At 32.6% G+C, this 18189-nt stretch overlaps 3 protein-coding genes across 4 annotated transcripts; 2 read left to right on the forward strand and 1 right to left on the reverse strand.

Moving 5' to 3' along the window:
* Positions 1 to 2598: 2598 nt before the first annotated feature.
* Positions 2599 to 3976, forward strand: LOC18021511 (F-box protein DOR). Its single transcript, XM_006404079.2, has one exon. The coding sequence runs from the start codon at positions 2665 to 2667 to the stop codon at positions 3784 to 3786; it is 1122 nt and encodes a 373-aa protein (XP_006404142.2). The 5' UTR covers positions 2599 to 2664; the 3' UTR covers positions 3787 to 3976.
* Positions 3977 to 7995: 4019 nt separating this feature from the next.
* LOC18021513 (F-box protein At5g65850) lies at positions 7996 to 11938 on the forward strand. The gene is made up of 4 exons (XM_006404081.2): positions 7996 to 8080; positions 8908 to 9053; positions 9185 to 9268; positions 10811 to 11938. Exons 1-4 carry the CDS (start codon positions 7996 to 7998, stop codon positions 11936 to 11938), a joined length of 1443 nt encoding a protein of 480 aa, XP_006404144.2.
* Positions 11939 to 14427: 2489 nt separating this feature from the next.
* LOC18021514 (serine/arginine-rich splicing factor SR34A) lies at positions 14428 to 18057 on the reverse strand. Of its 2 annotated transcripts, XM_024157910.1 has the most exons (14): positions 17951 to 18027; positions 17055 to 17330; positions 16786 to 16909; positions 16612 to 16677; positions 16446 to 16520; positions 16133 to 16283; positions 15993 to 16039; positions 15853 to 15910; positions 15669 to 15718; positions 15529 to 15585; positions 15125 to 15252; positions 14952 to 15032; positions 14802 to 14862; positions 14428 to 14678 (listed from the first exon to the last, which is right to left on the reverse strand). In XM_024157910.1, the coding sequence occupies exons 3-14, from the start codon at positions 16870 to 16872 to the stop codon at positions 14658 to 14660; spliced, it is 882 nt and encodes a 293-aa protein (XP_024013678.1). In that variant the 5' UTR covers positions 16873 to 16909; positions 17055 to 17330; positions 17951 to 18027; the 3' UTR covers positions 14428 to 14657. The 2 variants fall into 2 exon arrangements, with proteins under 2 accessions (XP_024013678.1, XP_006404145.1); XM_006404082.2 differs by lacking the exon at positions 17055 to 17330 and having other exon boundaries at positions 17951 to 18057.
* Between the last annotated feature and the right edge of the window lie 132 nt (positions 18058 to 18189).

Raw genomic sequence — 18189 nt, forward strand, 5'->3', positions numbered from 1 at the left:
ATGCCGGTGGTGGAGGTGGTGGTGGAGGCGGTGGTGGAGACTGCTCAGCCGCAGTGATCGGAACCTGGAAGGCTCCGGAGGATGACAGGATCTTGGTATTTCTCAAGGCAGACGTCCGGGAAAGAGAATGTCCGTCCGCCATAAAGTTGATATAATGCGTCTTCCGAGGAGGCATCGTCTGCAAAACACAAAAAAATAATTAAATTTATTTTCCGAACCTATTATCTAATTCCGAACCTAATTCTAACAAATTTCAAACCTAAACTAATTCCAATCTTAAATTAATAAAAACTAATATTAATTAAATATTAAAAAAAAATTTTAAAAAAAATTACCTTAAAGAAGAGAGAAGACGTGGAGATAAGGCAGGTGGAGAGAGAGAGGACAAGAGGAATGAAAGACGAATTAGGGAGGGGTGCGTCCATATATATAGTTTTTATATTCGTCGTAAAGTCGTCGTAATATTACGACGCTTTTACGATGAATTTGTCGTAATTCCGACAGAGTATCCACCGAGCCACAAATCGAATAAGACAAACATATGTGGCTGTCTTTGGGTGATACGATCGCAGATTTAAAAAAGTTTGTGGTGAAGTGAGAGTTATTAAACAATGCATATTATAATTAGTTTTATATTTTAATCCAGTACAAACATGTTAAGTAAATGAGTTAGTTCGATATGAACGGATTATGATTCTAATTTTTTGATATCCACCAAAAAAATCTTGCAGATCAAAATATTAGTTTCTAGAAAAAAGTGGTATATTTAATCTACTAAATATTATAATTTATCTTTTAAAAATAAATATAATTTGTTGTATTTTAATTAATTTTATTTCAAACCTAAGTTTAAAGAATATTATATTTATTTACATATGTAGTTAAAGAAGATAAAAATATTTTTTATAGTTTGTGGACAAATTATAAAACTCAGTTATTAAGCAATGAAAATTAGATTTGATGATTATAATATTATAATATTTTGTGTATTAGCCTCAATAATATATTAGTCTAATGCCAACAGATTAAATAAACAACTTATTTTGCTTTACCCACTTATAAAATAATTTCATATACGGATTAACTCATTTTTTACAATTCAAACAAAAAAAAATAAAAATGACTCTATATATAGATCAACTCATTTTATAAAATTCACAAAATAACTATTTTCTCAAAATAACTGTTTTTGAAAAATAATTGTTTTTGCAAAATTATTTAACGTAATTGAAGGTCAAAAAATTCAAGACTAAAATTATGATATAAAAAATGGTGAAATATTTTTTACTATAATTTGTTATATTTACTTGAGTATATACAACATTATTTTTTTTTTAGTTATCTTGACCAAAAATTTGACATGAGAAAATTGATTTTTAATTAAAAAAGTTTGTGGTGAAGTGAGAGTTATTAAACAATGCATATTATAATTAATTTTATATTTTAATCCACTACAAATATGTTAAGTAAATAAGTTAGTTCGATATGAACGGATTGTGATTCTAATTTTTTAATATCCACCAAAAAAATCTCGCAATTCAAAATATTAGTTTCTAGAAAAAAATTGTATATTTAACCTACTAAATATTATAATTTATTTTTTAAAACTAAATAAAGTTTGTTGTATTTTAATTAATTTTATATCAAACCTAAGTTTAAAGAATATTATATTTATTTATATATATAGTTATAGAAGATAAAACTACTTTTTTTATAGTTTGTGGTCAAATTATAAAACTCAGTTTTTTTTTTTTTGAAGAATGTAAAATTTATTCATCAAAAACATCTTTTTACAGAAATTCAGAGTTTGTTTTTGAAAATATCTAAGCTAGCTTATTACTTTGTTAGCTTTTACATTGCTTTTAAAAGAGAAAACTCAGTTATTAAGCAATGCATATTAGATTTGATGATTATAATATTACAATATTTTGTGTATTAGCCTTAATAATATATTAGTCTAATGCCAACGGATTAAATAAACCACTTATTTTGTTACTCACTTATAAAATAACTTCATATACGGATTAACTTATTTTTTACAACTCAAACAAAAAAAATAAAAATGACTCTATATACAAATCAAATCATTTTATAAAATTCATAAAATAAATATTTTTACAAAATAACTGTTTTTAAAAATAATTATTTTTAAAAAATAATTGTTTTCACAAAATAATTGTTTTTGCAAAATTATTTAACGTAATTGAAGATAAAAAATATCCTCTACGCTACAGCGCGGATTAATCCCTAGTAGCGTACAATGGAATAGTCTAGAGAATGAATTTAGATAAATACAATGTATCTAGGAAAGAGGAATTGACTACTTGGGAATAGTAATCGATAGTCTAACATGTGCATATTTCCAAGCACTTTTTCGCTAAAGCTTTATGTGGAAAAAAATATATGAGTCATATATAGTCTTGTAAAAAGGAAAATAATATTTACTGTCTAAATATTGTATAGAAATAAGATACATATACATATATAGATATAGATATGGATAAAATCGTGGAACAAAACCAAAGGTGGTTAACGTGTTTGAGTATTGGAATATTACAACTTCATGTAATGTCCGCCATGGAAAAACAAAAGGGTCACGTCTCCAAGGATGAGGTTAGGCTAAACACCCATTCATTGAATGCATTAGGAGAAAAATCTGGTTCGATGATACCAACAGATCTCATCGTTGAGATACTCTCCAGATTGCCTGCAAAATCCATAGCCAGGTTTTGTTGTGTGTCAAAGAACTGGTCGTTCATTCTCTGCCGTAAAGATTTCACCGATCTGTTCTTGAAGATGTCGTCTGCTCGTCCGCGTCTTTTGTTCATCTTACAACTCAAACGTAAGTTTCTCTTTCTCTCGACACCTCAGCCTTTGTATCCAGACCAGAACTCATCTCCTATAGTTCTCGATCATTACATGAGCGTCTCCACCGAAGATTCTTTTTTCGGGGTTACTCGTCCTGTATGCGGATGGCTCTGTAGTAAAGATAAGAATCCAATGATCTGTAACCCTAGCACAGGACAGTGCATAACTTTACCCAAAGTGACATTGACGGAGGAGCGACTTAGGGTGCATACCAATTTGGGGTATGATCCTGTCGACAAACTATTCAAGGTATTGTGCGTGTCCAAGGATGGTTGTCGAGTTTTGACATTTGGAAATGGAGAAATGTCATGGAGAATGATCGATTGTCCAGTTCCCCATCGCCCTTTACGTAATGGGATATGCATCAATGGAGTTTTGTACTATACAGCTGCATCACCAGTAAATGGCATGCCTTATCCGATAGTTATGGGCTTTGGACATCTTATGCTAACTTGCTTTGATATTAGGTTTGAAAAGTTCACGTTTCTAGCTGTGGACGATCCAATTTTGAAGGCAAAACTGATCAATTACAATGGAAAATTGGGCGCTGTTCTCCCATCTGATTCAGTTTCTTTTTTCAAAGGAAGTACTACAAGTCTTCAACTGTGGGTTTTGGACGATGCCGAGAATCAGAAGTGGTCGAAGCATATCTATGTATTGCCACCATTGTGGAGGGATGTTGTTGGGAATAAAACCATGCTACACATTGTTGGGATGAGTGGTGCAGGTGAATTTGTGTTTGCCCCAAACTATCATGAATTCGGCCCCTACATTTTCTTCTACAATGTGGTGAGGGACACTGTTATAAGAGTCGAAATCCAATTAGGAACTGTAGCTTCTAAGTGTCCCAACATTGACACATTCGTGGACCATGTACAAGATGTGAAGCTTATGGAAGCGCTTAGGAGGAGTTCATAGGACTTTACAGTCGTAAGCATTGCGTTTATCTCATATTGTGTTGGTAACGATATGATTGTTCATTGCATGGCCATTTTAATTTATGTTTACTTTGAATTTAAAACTTCCTCTCTTTATGGAAACTGTGTCCATGAGAATCAGTGGTTGTTGTAAGCTACTGTTTGAACTAATTAAAACATTTATTTTTTCATCAGCAAGCCACTTTGTGTCTTAGCTAATATATTCTACTACATTAGTTATATACATAATAACACGACGAACCTACGAGCATGTAACAAAGAGGATTCTCACATCCACAGGCCCATCACGATATATACAATATGTCGACAATGAGGAAGATAAGAAGAATAATTATTTGATAACACTTGAAATCAATTTGTATACTCCTTGTAATGAGCTCTCTGTGGAAAAATCATGACCTTTATCTTTTGCTATTGTTGAATAAAAGTATTTTTCACTAGAACTAAAGCATAATTAAACTCTGTGAGACAAAAGATGGATATTTGAAATTTGAAAGGTACGTAAGTCAATCGCATTTTTACTGGACGTGAGCTGGAATTGAAGAAAAAATGAAAATAAGTAATTGGTAAATTAACATGTTTAAGATTATAAGAATTGTTAAAATATTAGACGACTTTTTCTTATAAAACATTAGAAAGCTTGTAACTTCTGTCATAGTCAGTCCATTTTAGGTAAATTCTAATCGAACAGTAAAAAATCTGAAGTACTGTGAATTTATTATAGAAGCATCCATAATCAAATATATTCATATATATTATAAGCGAAATAAAAATTTCGTTTAAAACTTTCTCATTGAATTTCAAAGTGGCTAATTACCTTTTACCCCTCCTTAAAATTATTTTTAATTTAACAAAAAAACAAGAAAATTGTTTACAACTAAAATCACGATTATATATAAATTGTAATAATATTAAATCAAATCAAAATACATGATTTTATCTCAATCAGATCAAAATCTACGATTTTATCAAATCAAAAATCACGATTTTACAACTAAAATCACGATTTAAAAAAAAAGAAATTAATTTTATTTAAATTAATTTTTATAAAAAAATATTAAAAATTGAAAATCATCATATATAATTATGTTACTCCATAAATCTTTAAGTAAATCTTACTTAATAGATACTTAGATATTATTTTCTTTTTTAAATAAAAAATATTTATATGAATTATAAAAAAACATTAGAAAATGAAAAGTCATCATATATATTTATGTTACTCCCTTAATCTTTAAGTAAGTCTTGATAAATACTTAGATATTGTTTTTTAATAAAAATATATATATGAATTATCCGATTTGCATGTATTAATTAGATGGAATTACCCTATAGACCATTCTGAATCGGATAATTCATATATATTTATATGTTTTATATGTATTCACATGTTTATACTAAATATTTATATGTTTTTTAATAAATTTTAAGTTTTATTAAAAAATATATGAATTATCCGAAATTTTTACAAAAATATTTGAGATGTAAAATTTATGTTTAAGTAGCTAAAACTCTAAGTTTTCTTAAGTTTGTATGTTGGAAGGATTCAATTCCATCTAAATTTTGTATTTTCTTTATTTTTTTAAATTATTTAATAGGGTAACAAATAAATATTCTAGCACAACAATGTGAAAGAAATCGATAATAAATTATATACAAAATCTGCAAATCTTGGGACCGTGAAAATGTCACAACCCTTTTGTGGAGACTCCATTTTACTTAAAGTCTTATTTTGATATTTGTTATAATTTTTGATATTTTTGTTATAGCATCATTAAGAAATTTTGAGAATTTCTTTTTTGGTATATATGTTTAAGCTCTTTTTTAAAGTTGATTACCCAAAAATAGTTTTGATTGTTCGAAAGGAGCAAGCTACAAAAGTTAATGCAGCTTTCTTATCTAATAATAAATATAACACACTTTTAAGGAGAGTTTTAAGTTTGAAATGTGTATTTATCTTTTTTCTCAGCCTCAAAAGATATAGAGTCATAAAAAGTATGAAGAGTACGTAATATGAAAAAAATCATAAGGAGAAGAAGAATAAACCGTAAAAACAAAAAAGAAGAAGAAGACAAAGAAGACGAATGTGTTAAATAATTAAAAAAAATATGTGAATGATAAATTTGAATAAGAAATATTGGAAGAAGAAAAAAAATGAAGAATAAGACATGAAAAAAAAACAAAAAAAAATATGGACAAAAGAAGAATAACGAAAAAACGATGAAGAAGAAAGAAAAAAAATAATGAAGAGGAAAAAATAGGAAACGAAAAACTAGAATTTATTTTAATTAAATTAGTTTGTGGATTATTCAGTTATAAAGTTTTTTTTAAGTAATTAATTTCGAATTTTATTTACTTTTTAAGTTAATTTTATTTTGATTTTTTTATGTCTTAAATAGTTGTTTTAATTATTTTCAATTTATAGCATAAATTTTTATTTTTTGTTTTTAAAACTTTTTGGCCTGTGCAAGTCGCGGGCTAAATACCTAGTATAATAAGATAGTACAATTTCGACTAGAACAAAATCAGAAATTCTTTATCTTTATTACAAAAAAATAAATCAGAAACTCTGTGAAGAACATAACTGTGAGAATTAGTTTCTAGGAAAAAGATAAACAGAACTAGAAATAAGATAAAAATACTTTATTTCGTTCATAAAATATATAGTTGAAACAGAAGTTGATAAAACTTATAGTTCATGATTCACATTGGCTTTGCAAAGACAAGACAAGCGATTAGTGCCGGGCCTGAGTAGAAACACATGAAATATGTGCTTCAATGCCAATAAAGTTAACGTTATTTTAGGGTTTACCAGTCAAAATTTGAGTTAGAACAGATGGTTTAAGATGAGTAGGCTTCTTTACAGGTCATGCGTACGAAGTTGAAAACGCGATTAAAAGGCCATTTTTTTTTCTACTTCTAGCTTGACAAAACTGAGGACCGGCTCTACAAGTGACAATGCATATTGCTTATTACGCTCGGCATGTTGAGGGTCGGATCTGGGCCAAGCCCATTGAAACATTTGTTTCAAGTCTCCAAATTTTTTTTTGTCTAATTTAGTTTATAAATTTAAAAAAAAAAAAAAAATTTATAAAACCAATTAGGCTTCCATTTTTGTTTTTGTTTCAAGCCCCCAAAATCTCAGATCCGACTTGAGGCTCAGGAATAACTAATGAAACTTATACTTTATGTTTCCTGAAAGACAAGGCAAAATGAGAATGCTCTTCTCTCTCATAAGCACTACTAAAGTCTTATTATCAATTTTGTCTAACAAAAACTCTTAAAGCACATATACATATGTAACAAACAAAAGGAAGTCACGTAGGACTTCAAAACTCAAACATAAAAGAAAGGTATATAACACACGATCTAGCCCTAAAAAAAGTATCAGCTTTCTTGCAATGAATTAAACTCATAATTTATTTAGAGTTGATCACTAAATGGTAGATATTCACACTGAAATTCTAAAATAAAATATTTTCATGTTAAATAGGTAATTTAAACAAAACTTTTTGTGAAAAAAAAAACATATGAGTAAATCATATAAAAAAGAAAAAAATATTTACTGTCTAATTATATATAAATGACATATATAATGTTCAAGAAAGCGTTAGGCGCTAGGCAGGCGGTGATACAATGCCTAGCGTCTAAAACGCTTAATCGGAATCTAGACGATTTTTAGGCGTTTTAAGCGTTTATGTGGTTTACAAATAAATAAATTTATTATATAATTTATAGAATGCAATATATAAAATTACATGGTTTGCTTATAAATAATAAAGTTTACATATTATAAATCTTAAATATATATTCAAAATTCAAATTATATATAAAAAAACAAAAAAAAAATCTTATAAATATCAAATATAAAACGGTTAAAAAGTAACTGCCACAATATATAAACGCCTAGATCTTAGATGGGCGATCTATGAACGCCTAGCGCCTAGGCTATACCTAAGCGGTTGCCTAGACCGACTTTTAGAACATTGGACATATATAGATAAATAACATATCATCGTCTTCGTCATCTTTTACATCGTCTACAATCGGTTCATCAGTCTGGAAAAATGCAAAATAAACTCCAGAACTTAAGATTTACAAACCGAAGCAAAAACCAAGACAAATTAAAAATACACAAAATCGTCCAAGAAAAAGTTTCACCTGAAGCTTCTTCTCGAGCTCATCAGTGATGGCAGAAGTAGCCACTGGTTGCTCAATGACTACTGCAGGAGACATCAGACATGGCAAGGAGATTCTGGATAAGGATCGGTGCGGTAAGAGTGACAACTGCAGAAGATCCTTTGTTCTTCTTTGATGAACCTTTTATTGGATTTGCTTTTGAAACCGGATGAGGTTTTAAAAAGTAATTTTGATATGTGGGCCATAAAGTTTCAAACACATACTTTATATGGGCCGCACATGATATTCAAGTGCCCGAGTCAAAGTAGAATGCCGGTGAGTTCGGAAACCCTAACTCGATCGGCATAGAGAAACAGCTAGAGAGAGAATCGTCAGCCCTAAATTTTCGTTTTGGTCTCTGTTATTTACGTTTGACTCAAGCTAGGCAGCTACAATGGCCACCGGTGAGCTCGCATGTACATACGCCGCTCTTATCCTCCACGATGATGGAATCGACATCACCGTTAGTACTTTTATCTTACCTTCTCGGTTACGCTATCGTATCTGACTGTAATTTAATGTACTAGCTAGCTAGCTTCCTTAATACCATCGTCATGAGATTTCTCGCTTCTAGTCTTCTGTATAAACTCTTTTTTTTTTTTTGCTTAAATCTGTTTTGGTAGCTTGTTAAAACCTCTTATGCATTGGTTTGATATGTATACTTGACAAATGAAGCTGATATTTGCATCTGATTTGCACTGATTCGAATACTGAAAACAGTGGTGGATTTATAACTTTTTTTATTGGGATTTTTCAGTAGAAACATATTTTTTATATATAATATGAGGATATTTTTTCTATAAATCTATTAAAATAATATATTAAATCAAATTTATTTAAGATTTATTCAATAAAAAAAACAAAAAAGAGGTTGACAAAACCTATGTCCACCTTGAAAAGATCTCAACACTGGTAAAAACAGCCAACTTGAACATTGAATCATACTGGCCTAGTCTTTTGGCTAAGCTTTGCCAGAACAGAAACATCGATGATCTCCTCATGAACGCTGGTGCTGGTGGCTCTGCAGCTGGAGCCACTCAAGAAGCCCCAACAGAGCACAAGAAGAAGGTACAGTATTTTATATATATTATTCTCTTCTTCAACGCTTTCATAATTTTGATCATATAATTGTAACCATTAAGTTATTATATTATAATCTCTCTAAAAACTAATCTATGGTCTTGATGTATCATCTTTAGGAGGAGGTCAAGGAAGAGAGTGAGGATGATATGGTATTATGGTATTTGGCTTGTTTGACTCGAAAGAAAAGCCTTAGTCCTTTGGTAATTTCTTTATCTCTTTGTTTAAAAAGCAAATCCTGTTTAGTCGACTCAAATTTTATGAGTCCCAAAATTAGAGCTCTATTTTTGCCTAGAATGGTGGCATGTAACCCTTTCTCTAATTTTGAACTTGCAAAGCATTTTATTTTAATTGAATAGAGTTCATTTTTAACCTCATTCTTGATACTATATATACTTCACTCATTTGCACTACAAGAAAAACAAATATGGATGGCCATCAGGCCATATCTATCAGAAATGTGCTGAAAATGATTTTCTCTGGCCAACAAAAATCGATAAAAAAACACTCGTCTAAATGTTGTATTCGACAGATAGTATTACATAGAGCGATACGTACACATACCTTATTTTAAGAACCTTTCAATCAATTCAAGTTTGTCCATTAAAATATGTTCTTCTAAAAAACCATAAAATTAAAAATGTTGTCACATCCATGTCAAATGAACTGGTCTAGCAGTAGAAAGTTCAAATGTACTGCGAGGTTTATGGAAACATCCATAACATAATTAACAAGATAGTAAAATTGAGACTAGAACAAGATCAGCAACTCTGCCCACTACAGAATTGTGAGAATCTCTTCAGAATTGCAGATAAAACAGTAGTAGAAATAAGACAACATTTTGATCGTAAGAGATATATTGGAGCAGAAGCTAATAAAACTTGTAGTTCATGATTCACATTGGATTCCCAAAAACAAGGCAAGCGAGAATGCATACTCGGCATGTTTAGGTGGCATGATAAACAGTACTAGAAATAAGATAAAAGTACTTCATTTTGTTCATAAAAAATATATTGGAGCAGAAGCTAATAAAACTTGTAGTTCATGAATCACATTGGATTCCCAAACACAAAGGCAAGCGAGAATGCATACTCGGCATGTTTAGGTGGCATATTTGCTCAGGAATAACGCAGCTCTGATACAAAAACTGATGGAGCGGAAACTAATGAAACTTAATAGTAATTCACATTTGAATCCTAAAGAAAAGGAAAATGAGAATGATCTTCTCTTTCAAAAGCACTCTTAAAATTTTAAATATCAATGGTGTCTTAAAAAAACCTTAAAGCACCGATATATATATATATAAAAGATGGAAAATGAAGTCACGTAAGAAACTCAAAATAATAATAAAACCTAGCTCTAGCCCTAAATAGGTAAGAAATCAATAATTTCTTGCAATAAATTAAATTCATAATTTGTTAGATTTCACTAACTGTAGAAATTCACATTGAAATCTAAAAATGAAAAAAAAAATGAAAAAATAAATAATTTAAACTAAGGTTTTTGTGGAAACAAAGGTATGAGTCCTATATCATATCTTTTAAAAAGGAAAAAAATATTTACAGTCAAAATATTGTATATAAATAACATATATATAGATATGGTTCATGGATAAAAATCTTGGAAGGAAGAGGAAAGGTGGCAATCAAACACGTGTTTGTCTATTGCAATTTGGAGCTCTATATATCTTCTATGGGTTTCGTTTTCATTTTCATGCAATTATGTCTGCCATGAAAAAACAAAAGGGTCATAAGAATGGAGTAGGTTATTCGATCCCAAGAGATCTTGTCATTGAGATTGTCTCGAGATTGCCTGTGAAGTCCATCGCAAGGTTCCGTTGCGTTTCCAAGCGATGGGCTTCAATTCTCCTCCATCGAGACTTCACGGATCTGTTCCTGAAAATGTCTTTGGCTCGTCCTCGTCTTTTCTTCATGGTCAAACTCAAAGGTAAGTTTCTCTTCTTCTCGACACCTCTGCCTCTAAGTCCAGACCAGAACTCGTCGTCTCCTTTGGTTGCCGATCGTCACATGAGTTTCTCCTGCGAGTTTTCTTCTGACGGGCCGGGTAATTCTCCTTCTCGTCCTGTCTGCGGATGGCTATGTAGTAAAGATGAGAATCCATTGATGTGTAACCCTAGCACTGGACAGTGCATAACTTTACCCAAAGTGACATCGATGGGACCTGTGGATACCTATTTGGGGTATGATCCGGTCGACAAACTATTCAAGGTATTGTGCGTGTCCACGGATGGTTGCCGAGTTTTGACATTTGGAGATGGAGAAATGTCGTGGAGATTGATCGATTCTCCGATTCCCCATTACCCTTTACGTAGTAATGAGATATGCATCAATGGAGTTTTGTATTACACAGCTGTATCATTGGAAAGGGGCATGCCTTATCTGATAGTTTGCTTTGATGTTAGGTTTGAAAAGTTCACGTTTCTGATAGTGAACGATAAGATTTGGAATTCAACTCTGATCAATTTCAGTGGAAAGTTGGGCGCAGTTCGCCCTGATCCGTTGTACTTCTTCACTCGAAGTAGTACAAGTCTTGAACTGGAGGTTCTTGAAGATGTCGAGAATCAGAAGTGGTCGAAGCATAGCCATGTATTGCCGCCTTTGTGGAGGGATATTGTTGGGGATCGTACCAATCTTTACATTGTTGGGATGACTGGCACAGGTGAATTTGTGTTTGCCCCACGCTCTCAACTCAACCCCTACATTTTCTTATACAATGTGGTGAGGAACACTGTCGTAAGAGTAAGAGTCCAAATCCAATTAGGAGTTGTAGCTTCTAAGTCTCGCAAGACCTTCACATTTTTGGACCATGTTCAAGATGTGAAGCTTATGGAAGCGCCTAGTAAGAGCTCATAAGACTTTACAACAGTCCCTAAGCGTTGCGTCTATTACATTTCTTGTATTGTACATTTTATGGCTATTTTATGTTTACTTTGAAAAACTTCATCTCTTGGAAACTGTGTCCATGAGAATCAATGTTTGTTGTAAGCTATTGTTTTAGCTATTTAAACCTTTTCTTTTCATAAGCCACTTTGTGTCTTCGATAATTCTACTACGTACGTTAGTTATATACATCATTAAAGGACGAAGTTTATCCATATGATTGATCTCCGTGCTCTAAGTAAGAACTTGGTGAAGCATGTAGCAAAGAGGATTCTCACGATCCAAAATCCCATCGCAATATATACAATGACACTGAAGGAAAATAAGAAATATTTACTGATAGCACTTAAAATATATATTCCCTGAGGGAAAATCATAAACTTTTAAAGATGTCACAAGAAAAATCATCTTTGGCTCTATATTCAAAGACGGCACATTATCTTAGGATGTAGATTTGCCGATATGTTGGAACTAAGAGTAAGTAATAGAAAATCACTAGAACTAGAACATAAAATAAACCTTGTGAGACAACAGATGGAAACTGAAATTTGAAAGATAGGTGAGCCAATCTCATATTTGGACGTAGCACATAAATAACTGTGTGCAAAATATAAGACAACTTACTCTTATGAAACCATTATAAGTTTGTAACTTCTGTGATAATCAGTCAGCTATCTAATCAAACTTATCATTTCAGTGAGGACGATATACATGTGAGGTCTCTCAAAATTGTAGGTGCATATTTCCAAGCACATTTTGACTAAAGCATTTAGGTCTTAATCATTCAAATATTTTCGTTGTAAGTTGGACATTTGTGACTTTTATATTTCAATTTGAGAGGAATCGTATTGACGAGATAATATCTTCTGAAACTTTCTTTTTCCATTCGAATATGTTATCACACATATATTGTGTATCTTTCAGTTATGTTAAGTTGAGGTATTAGGGATTGTAGATACCTATCTGTTGAGAATTAGCGAGATCTTAAACTAGAAGAAAGTCTATGAATAATACACCCCTTAAAACTTATATACTGTAAGTTATATTTATCACGCCTCAAAACTCTATTCTAATAAGATTCTAGCTAAGGTGATTACAGAAACATTAATAACATAACAAGACAGAATAATGCAAAGATGATAATTTGTAAGCAAATAAGCAGAGAAAGCAAAAGACGTGACTTATCCAAAAAGAGAGAAAAAAAAAAACCACAATGACAAATAGATTGGATATTTGACTTGAGCTGGACCTTAACATTGCCCTAAACTGTAAAAGGATCACATTTTATCACAAAAGAAATCTAGGAACAAACAAAAAAAGATTGCAACTAGAAATGATACCCAAAAAAGAGCCTAGGATTTTTTTCCCCCATCTAATAAATTTCTTTTTTGTCTTAAGAAAATTCTAATTTGACAAATTTAATTATGTAAACTCTTATATTATAATTTTACAATTTACACACATTAAAATCTTATAAATTAAAAGGAGTATTTGTAGAAAATGGATCTTTAAATTAATAAATTTCTTATACTTACATTTTTGGTTATATATGAACAGTTTAAAAGAGATATAATATTATTTACACACATTAAAATCTTATAAGAGGTGTATTTATATAAATACATATTTTAATCAATAAATTTCTTCATCTTTATTAACTTGGTCTATAGATTGATATGACAAGATTTATCATCTATATAATAATGTACATAATTAACTTTTATTAATAAAATAATATCCATAAACACGATGACAAAAAAAAGTTATATATATTTATAAACACCTATTTCCTATTCAAGTTTAGGTCTGAAAAGTTCAACTTTATATGTATTAGTTCAACTTATGGAGAACAAGATTTTGTTGCCGACTCTGATAAATAACAAGGGTAAATTAGGTGCGTGCGCTTGAGATTGATTGGGGTGGTATGCTTGATACATGCATTTAGTTGTGGGTTCTAGATGATATCGAGGAACAGAAATGGTCATGTCATATCACAATATATTGCCGCCTTTGTGGAAGATTGTAGCCGCACAATACGGGCTATAACTCGTAATGGTGAAATTGTGTTGCCCTCACTCGGTTTATATGATCATTTTTTTTCATTTTCTTTTACAAGGGATGGAAATTTTACACATTTATAAACCATATTGAAAATGTAAAGCTTATGGAAATGCTTAGGACTATATATACTATAAGATTTTATAACAGCTAGTTTGGGTTCTAGGTTGGGGCTCTTCAAGAAAGTCTCTTTGTGTTTATGAACATCAAACAAAGTGTTTATCTTACTGTAGTTACAAAGGCAAAGGAAGAAGAAAAGTAGTCACTAGATAAACAATATTTACATTGAAATTTATTCTTTTGATCTCATTTTTTTCCTTCTTTTTTCGGTTTACGCCATTTGCCCAAAGGGAAAATATTCTAGAGCAAAAGATTTAGCTGGGGACAGGAATTCAAGAATAATGAAAATGTTTTTGAATTTGACTTGAAAGACAATTATTTAAAAGAACCGGTAAAATAACATGTTTTAACTCAAAGTAGCAAATATAAATAAAAGTGTGCAAAACAGTATAGAGAACAACATGCATGACGATATTACAAGTTTAAGTTTCGATTGGTTGGATATGATCTCACGCCTAATCCTCTAAAACTCTCTCATTCGATTTTTGGCTTGAGAAACTTCGCACGCTCTAAATCACTCACTGCCTTCCCGAACCTGAGAAAGAGACGATTTTTAAACTTATTTCAGATTGGTCTGTTTGGCCCTTTGCTACAATTTTTAAACGTACATGTATAATAACTTTGTAAACTTATCCATAAGTGCAGGTTATTTATATACCTTGGCAGGTGATTTCGACAGAGACCTGGACCGAGACCTGGACCTTGATCTCGACATTGCCCTGAATTCAAAAGCAAATCACAGTTTTACCACAGGATAAATAAAGGAGGTAAGGGGGAAAGAACACACAATAAAAGGGAGACAACTTGCCTGGGGGGACTCTTCTTCCTGTCAGGCGATGGTGATCTAGATTTTGATATGGATCTGGAAAGGGATCGTCTTGGTGATTTACTGCAATTTAGATTGACAAACACGAAACTCCTTTTTACGTTGTAGAAAATATAAAAATATATAAAAGGTTCAGTGAGACTAAAATTCAGTACCTCAGGTCCTTCCTTGGGCTCTTGCTTCTGCTAAGGCTACGGCTACGGCTGCGACCACGGCCTCGGCTACGGCTTCTGCTTCTGCTTCTGCTTGGGCTTCTCGACAGGGAGCTTTCATATTTCTTCACCTGCGTATGAGCACAACATACATAGATAACTAGTGAAAACATGATTTCGAATAAGCCAACCTTGATTTCTTGCCTAAAACTATTGAGAGTACGAAAGTCACACACGCTTCATTAATGGGAAATGGGAAAATTAAGCATCTACCAAGTAAAATGTTGGGTTAGGCGGAAAAGCTAAGTACAGAATCATGATTTGACTATGTGAGATATACTTAATATCAAAGAGGGCAAACAGATAAAAGGTAGACAATAAAGACTGCGAGGAGAAAATAACTATACCCGGATATAACCTCTAGCCCAAGGGTTTCTGAACTCCGTATCATCAAGCTTCCTTATCTGAAATCACGATTTTTGAACATCGGAAACTATACAATTCACAACTTCATATACAGCAAGTGGGAGGGACAGAGTGAACTTACAGCATACTTCATGTCATCATAATTGGTGTAGTCGACAACACCATAAGTTCCTGATCATATTATTATCGAAAATAATGTGTTAGAAAAAGGCGTAACTTAAAATCACAAAAGCTGCTTAAGGCTGAAAAAGGTAAGATAATGCTAAAAGTGTATGCCAAAGGCATAAGAGTGTAAACTAACGCACCATCACTGTCTCGAGTGACCTCAGCAAAGCATACATCACCGGCTTTCCGCATATGATCCTGAAATGATGGTTTAAATATTAAAAATGAACTAGAAAATAGAAACCAAAATGTTGCAGCATAACATGAAGTATCATCACACCTTCAGATCTTGCCATGAAGCAGATGATGGGAGCCCACGTACAATAACTGCAGAAAGCCATCCAAGAATACATAGAAACATTCAGATGAGATGAAACCAAACTTTGTCACTTCCAATTTCTCATGGCACATAAAACAAACCTCGGAATTCAGAGTGTCGTGAGACACCAAACCGGGCAGATCCACCACCACCTCCACCACCACCTCCTCCACCACCATAGCCACCCCCACCACCGTACCCACCACGACGATCACCTGAAGACTGTCCTCGCCCACCATGGGCAAGCTCAACCTGCGTTCATAATGATTAGACTCCATGAGAAAAAAATAAATAGATCCATCAAAAGGTAAAGTGAAGCACCCAGAAAAGTTTGGATTCTGCTGTTCAGGGCGTGTGAAGTACAAAACGCCTGTCTGAAGCCAAATAGTAAGGAAGTAATGAACGTTTGATTACCCTCAAACGACAGCCGTCAAAGTTATAGCCATCACGGCCCCTGATCGCATCTTCGGCATCCCGAGCATGCTCAAACTACAAACATTCAACACAGAGCTTGGTTAACTGAAATTAGATCTTGTAAAATTTGGTTAAGACCATGTAATTTTCAGAAAAAGAAACTTACCTCAACAAAGCAATAACACGGAGGACGAGGTGGAACCTTCAATTCAATATCCACTATGCGGCCATACTGCAGTGGAGATAATGATTCAATTGAGATAATCCGATCGAAAAATATCTTGGAACAGTTGGGATGTCATGCAAAACCAATTTAATCAAAAAGGTAGCCAGAACTGACCTTGTAAAAGAGATCTTCAATCTCATGTTCTCTAATGTCGCCGGGCAAGTTACCAACATAGATGGACCGGGAAAATCGACCACTCATTGTTTTCAAAGGTTGTTAAAACAAAGCAAAGGGGTAACTGCAGGTACGAGTACAAGGAAACAAATAAATAAGGACCAAAGTTTACTGGTATCGACAAAGAATCTCCACTCAGACAACTTTCCATTTAGCCTCAGCATATAGAAAAGATGATGATAAGACCAAAATATATATATGAAGCAAACCAAGTAAGAGCAATCCTCGGAAAGAGCAGTGCTCCACAAGCTCCAAATGCATATTTGCTCCAATGTGCTCCAAAAGCTAATATAAATTTTGAAATATGTATTTTCTCCAGATCTTCCCATGATTTACTGGAGAGGTCTAACTCGTCCCAAAGTGAGCAAGAATCTCCAATAATAAAGAAAAAGAAAAACAAAACGAAACAACTCCATATTGATCTCCCATCCCCTCTCTATATCCCTATGAACCATTGCAATGCTCATGTTCCAAGCGCTTGCCATCTATCATCAAGAAAGCATGTGTCATGACATCATGTAACATAGACTCATGCATGTCCCTTGTTCAGCTTCCTTACTCAAATATTATTTTCGAATACAAATTGATCTATATACCGTTATTACACGGAATCTCCTGAAAAATCAGTTCTACCATTATTTACATACTAAGAATTACAGTATGTTTCGCAGAAAATAGCAGAGATTCTCTGTTTCAAATATTTTTTCTTTTACAATGCAAGTTAAACATTTTCCTCGCTAAGAACAATTCATCAACCAAAACAATTCAGAAACCGTTCTAACAATTACGATTGAAAGCAAAAGCGACGTAAAAGAACAAAATTTCCATAATTCAGAGTCTCAATTGAATCAATCACACTAAACACCGACTCGGAAAGAAACTCAAGAACATTCGACAGATAAAAGCGAAATACACGTGTGAAGACATACAAAAATAAGCGCTTTAACTAAAATTAAAGTAAAGAAAGGTACACCAAGATCAATCCCAGATTGTTCACGAAATCTAGAAAGACAACGCCGGAAATCACTAACACTATCACGAAAACCAATTCCAAGAGAAAAACGGAGAGAGAGATAGATAGAGAGAGACGTCAATGACTTCGTACCAGGGATTAGCTGCAGCACCGGAGAAGATTTGGCACAGCCCAACGAAACTCGGATTCGAAGATTAATAGAAGATAAGTCGGCCGTGCAAGTTTAACTAGGGTTTGTTCTTTATCCTTTAGGAGTGGTCCTTGGCCTTATGTAAATTACCGAAATTACCCTTATTTGACCCCTTCAGTCTTTTGTTATTTATTTTTCGGTCCTTCTTTAAGCAATCGGTTTGGATCCGCTTGTGACCCTA

This window comes from Eutrema salsugineum, unplaced genomic scaffold (genome assembly GCF_000478725.1).
Source record: "Eutrema salsugineum unplaced genomic scaffold, Eutsalg1_0 scaffold_16, whole genome shotgun sequence".
NCBI lineage: Eukaryota > Viridiplantae > Streptophyta > Magnoliopsida > Brassicales > Brassicaceae > Eutrema > Eutrema salsugineum.